At 31.9% G+C, this 5587-nt stretch overlaps 1 protein-coding gene across 2 annotated transcripts; it reads left to right on the top strand.

Moving 5' to 3' along the window:
* The first annotated feature begins 435 nt into the window (after positions 1–435).
* On the top strand, positions 436–4602 carry LOC142520704 (WRKY transcription factor 72B-like). Of its 2 annotated transcripts, XM_075623807.1 has the most exons (6): positions 436–689; positions 1096–1179; positions 2300–2374; positions 2471–3022; positions 3098–3211; positions 3527–4602. In XM_075623807.1, exons 1-6 carry the CDS (start codon positions 561–563, stop codon positions 4421–4423), a joined length of 1851 nt encoding a protein of 616 aa, XP_075479922.1. In that variant the 5' UTR covers positions 436–560; the 3' UTR covers positions 4424–4602. The 2 variants fall into 2 exon arrangements, with proteins under 2 accessions (XP_075479922.1, XP_075479923.1); XM_075623808.1 differs by lacking the exon at positions 1096–1179.
* The last annotated feature ends 985 nt before the right edge of the window (positions 4603–5587 follow it).

Raw genomic sequence — 5587 nt, 5'->3', positions numbered from 1 at the left:
ATTATTTCGAATATTATAATTCATTGTCTTTTACAATTTTGTTTTGAAAAACTTTAATTAACTAGAAAAATCTGAAGGCACACTGTATTGTTTGTTGTGTCCAACTTTCGAAGTTCGACTCCTATGAAGAAATCCGCTCAAATACGAGCCTGATGAGGACGTGTTTACGTTAATCGACGATTAAGCAAGAAATTATTATACTAATTCATCACTGATATATCTAGTGGTATATATAAATGTATATATTTCTTTAATTACCATCATGATTTAATTATATATCTATTTTATTTATATAAATTGACATGTTGTCTTAAAGACTTAAACGTTGAAGTTGAATTCTTCAAGTTGTATTTTTAAAAGTGTGTACGAGTTTGACAGTGAATGGTAAAATATTTAAATTTGATTGACATTTTGTACAAGTGTGGTGGATGAAGCCATTTAGTTTGAATTTGCAAGTCAAATACTGCAGCCACCCTTTATAAAAAAACAAGATTATTGCTGTTCTTCTTCAGATCACATAAATTGGAAAAAGAAAAAACACGCACCGCGGTGCGATTAGAATGGAGACTTCTCTGCATAGTAAATCTCTTCTTGATCAGTTAACTATGGTGAAGGAAGAGGAGAACAAAGCAGTTTCCAGCAGTACTGATGATAAAAGTTTTCGAGACGATACCCTTCTTCATGATCAGGTACTTTTCGATGAATCTAAACCTTAAATCAGTGTGGTTTTGTTGTTGTTGTTGTTTTTCCTTGTGATCAGATTTGTTGGATGCATACAGATTCAAAAAAAGAGGGTTTTCAATTGTTTATTCGGTTGCGAATTAATCAGAATCGAGTTTGATGCATGAAATATATATATGTTTTTGCTTCTTTGATCTGTTACATATAGCAAATTGGAAATTTGGATGGAACAAATCTAAGGACAAGATATGTAATAATATATACATTTATATTTTTTTTGAAGTTAATTCAAAAAGATTTTGATTCAAGAGAGACACAGAAATTTAAAAGATGATGATATATATATGTAAGTTTTATTTATTATTTCATCTTACATATATGATATATCTACCATAAATTACGTGTATATATTAGGTTGGAGCTGGAAAAAGGGTTCAAAATGACGATGGATTAAAGACAGAATCACCGAATCTCATGAATTTAAATCATAGCAAGCAGGTAAGAAAGCAACTATATTATATATATATATATATATATATAACAATATGTATTCATACACAGATATATATAGAATCTATATATATTTACTTTGATGCTAAATTATATTTTTAAAGAACACATAACAGATTTACATAATGTATTTTTTTCGATTCGTTTCATAAATATTCGATAAAATTGCGGGAACTGATTATGATTATATCTTCTGATATTTCATGAAAGAAAATAATGTGAAGCCTGTGCGGTGATTAATTTCAAGAAAACTTGTGTTTAATGTGCCGAGTTCGACGTCGGACTTTTCGAGTCGTCGGCAAAGCTTAGCATCCAGGGGTAGACCACCAGTCATGCCAAATTTATAAACAATGATGTTTTCAAAAAAAAATACATGAATTATTAAGTTAAAACAGATAATTAAATTGATATTTACTATTTAATTTGACATCATTTAATCAAAATTTCCAAGTCAATTTATTTTATTTGAAACTTCCAGTATGCACCTTTGACCATTTAATAAATATCAGATGCAACTTGATAATTAATATTTAGACTTGGAGACTCTATTAATTATGATAGGAACTACTCGAAGCTGGCTTCTCATAAGACTATAATAATACTACATTTTCTTATATAATTTAAATTGATTTATTAAGTGGTTGGCTAGAAGTTTTTACAAATCATTTAAGAATGTTATTTTATTTATTTATTATTAGTATTTTTTTGGGTGTTTGATGAAATCTTTTGTCAATTGTGGAGGTTAATTAGGAAAAATCGCAAATTGTAATATATATTTGTCTTTTGCGATTTTAGTCTTATTTATCTGTATGTTATTAAATTTCAGTTTTAATCTATTATATTTATTTTTTTAACAATTTTAATCATTTATATGTGGTGCTGACGTGTCAAATGCAACGACGTTAATAATTTTATTGGCAAAACTAAACTTGCAAGATAATATAAAATTACAAAAAAATAAAGATAACTGCAGGACTAAAACTCTCATATTACTTAGTGAACCAAAAAGAAAAAAAGAAACCAAATATAAAAGAAGAAAAAAGCAAGTTTCCTAGCAATTTATACAAGGAAAATTTCGAGTTTCTAACGAAATATTAAACTATTGCAGGGTGAAACTAAAAAGGAGAGATCATCACCTGGTAAATCTGAATCAAGAACAGCTTCATTAGTCAAAAGTGAACAGGTTATAATATATATTGCTGCAGAATTCTTTAAGTATGTAATATCATATTTTCAGAATTGAGATCAGCAAAATATTAATTTGAAATTATGGTAGCAGATGGAGCAACTTCAGTTAGCCAAAGCTGAGATGGATGAAGTTATGGAAGAGAATCAACGGCTCCGAATGTACTTGGATCGAATTCTGAAGGATTACAAGACTTTACAGAACCAATACAAAGAAGCCATTGATCAGCAAGAGGCTAAAAAAAGTGCTAATGCAGATTCAATTGCAAGTAATGATCAGCTGGAAGAATCTGAATTTGTATTCCTTTCCCTGGGAAGAAGTTTGAGCGAAGCGACGAAAGATGGTCCCCGTAAAATGCCAATCAATGAAAGAATACACCAGGAGGATAGTGAAGGTGATAAAGAAGGACTGGCACTGGGACTGGAATGCAAGTTTGAAGTGCCTAAAACGTCATCACAGGTCGAATATCCTAGCCCTGAGAATAGCTTGGAGGAAGTGAGGAAAGAAACAGGTGACACTACGACGTGGTCGCCTAATAAGTCCATGAAGAACTCGAGATCAGATGGTGGAGATGATGAGCTTTTGCAGCAAAATCATGCTAAACGAGCTAGGGTTTCTGTTCGATTTAGATGCGACACGCCAACAGTAAGATTAAATTTGGTTTTTTCAGTTATATGTGTTGTGGATATATGAAATATATATTCGAATCGTGACATGTAGATGAATGATGGATGCCAATGGAGAAAATATGGACAAAAGATTTCGAAAGGGAACCCATGCCCGCGAGCATATTATCGTTGCACGGTTGCACAATCTTGTCCCGTGAGAAAACAGGTATATTAATGCAAGTTTGTCAAGTGATCTATATGTTGGTATTAGATGCAACATATTGAGATAATAATATGAAAATAAAGTATAAAATTAGATACCGAGATTTACGTAGAAAACCCCTGAAAACTCGAATGGATACTTTGAAGGTCAAATGATTCATTCAAGTGTAAACTCCCACACACCTCGTTTAATTCCACCTGCATCCACCTTTGCCGACAATATATCCTAGCTCCATGTCCTATCACAATGTGAGTTACTTGTTTATTCTAAGATTTATGACTGTAATTTTAAAATATACCATTTGTGTTCAACCTGAAGGTGCAAAGATGCGTCGAGGACATGTCCATCTTGACCACGACATACGAAGGAACACACAACCATCCCCTCCCTATCTCTGCAACTGCCATGGCTTCCACCACCTCAGCAGCAGTCTCCATGCTATTGTCCGGCTCGTCAACCTCGGGTTTAGGGTCAAGTTCTTCGTCCATCACCACCACCACTTCGACAGCGAATCTCAATGGACTAAACTTCTATCTCCCAAATAACTCGAGATCAAAACCCTTTTACCTTCCAAGTACATCGATCTCATCTTCCCCTTCATATCCAACCATCACCATCGATCTCACATCTCCATCGTCAACCTCATCGCCACATTTAAACCGAATAGCCAACAACATTCCTCCAAGATTCTCATCCACAAATCTAAATTTCAGCTCTTTGGAATCAAGCTCTCTACCAGTTTCTTGGAATAATGGAACACTTGGATATGGAAACCAGATCATTCAAACTACCCCAAACTCTTTGAGCTTTGGAACACAAAATAATGAAACCCTTTATCATTCATTCATGCAAAAGAATATTCGAAACCTTAATATTCAACAATCTGATCACGCACCAGACACCATTGCAGCTGCTACAAAAGCTCTTACATCCGACCCTAGTTTCCAATCTGCATTAGCAGCTGCACTTACTTCACTACTCGGTTCGGGTTTATCCGGCTCCAGCTCGTCAGGAAACCAAAATGGAAGTGAAAAATCTAGCCAGAATATCAAGAGCAGCGACTCTTTTCCGATTCTATCGAGCTATCCGACTACATCGAGTGTAAATAACTCGACGAGTTCCCAGCCTGGAAGTTTGAGATTTCTTTCGCCTTCGTTTCCATTCACACACTCTCAGAGTAAATCAAACTCTCCAGACAGGGATCACATTGTTTAGTTTGCATGCATGTGCTTCTCTCTTTTTTATTTTTTTGAAAAAAATCTTGTTCTATATAATTTTTGGGGAAAATTGCAATTTTAATTTGTACAATAATTATATGAATTTTGCAATTTCTGTCCTTTAATTGTTTTTAATTCTGGGAATATTATATGATGATTGACCTGTATATTTCGATCTTTTGTAGCCAAATATTCCTACATGAAATTTAAAGTAGAGCTAGTATAAATATTTTATTTGGGAATTTTATTTTATTTTTTTCACAAATACCTAACAGTCGGTCAAAATAAATTTTTTTCCCAAATAAACAAAAATGGGTCAACCGTATTGGTTGTGCAACACCTAAATTAAGTATAAAAAAAGTAGCATCATAAAGTATACATACATATATATATATGTGTGGAAAATTGCGTATTTTGTCATATATGTTTGTATTTCTATAATTTGGGTTTTTTGTTGTCAAATTTCAATCTTAGTCATATATATTAGTTTTTTTGGTAATTTATCATTTTTCCAAATGACGCTGATATGGCACTGACGTATGTAGTGACATATTAACACTACGATTTAAAAATGCAAAAAGTGTCAAAATAGAAGAAACATCACTAAGAAAAAAATTTGATAATATAGGAGATCGAAATCGCAAAAAACAAACATACATGACCAAAAATACGGTTTATCTCTCTCACACACATATATATATAAGTGATGTAAGATAAAGAAAAATATGACTGATGACTGTCATAAATTTGAATAATGTTACATTGTTTAATTTCAAATTTTCGTATTTATTTTATTTCACACACGCATACATACATATATATGACCAAATTTATTATTAATTATCGTACTTAGTTTTGACGCTGGCTCCGGCTTGTATAACTGGTAAAATTTATAAAATAATCTCGGTCAATTATTTAATTAAAATACACAGGAAGATGTCATTTTATTAATTAAATAATTGACCAAGATTTAAAAATAAAATACCCCATAATTAAGCGTAGATGTGAAAGGGATGCCACTATAGATGGACGTATATATATATATAAGTTGCATGCAATTCTTATATATATATACACATATATATTCAATGGCTGCAAATATTATTTTATTAATATTTTGTTCATTTATTGAATTTATTGGACGATTAAAACTAATTTTTTT

Source organism: Primulina tabacum, chromosome 12 (assembly GCF_025594145.1).
Source record: "Primulina tabacum isolate GXHZ01 chromosome 12, ASM2559414v2, whole genome shotgun sequence".
Lineage (NCBI taxonomy): Eukaryota > Viridiplantae > Streptophyta > Magnoliopsida > Lamiales > Gesneriaceae > Primulina > Primulina tabacum.
This window is presented reverse-complemented; position numbering and strand designations above follow the sequence as displayed.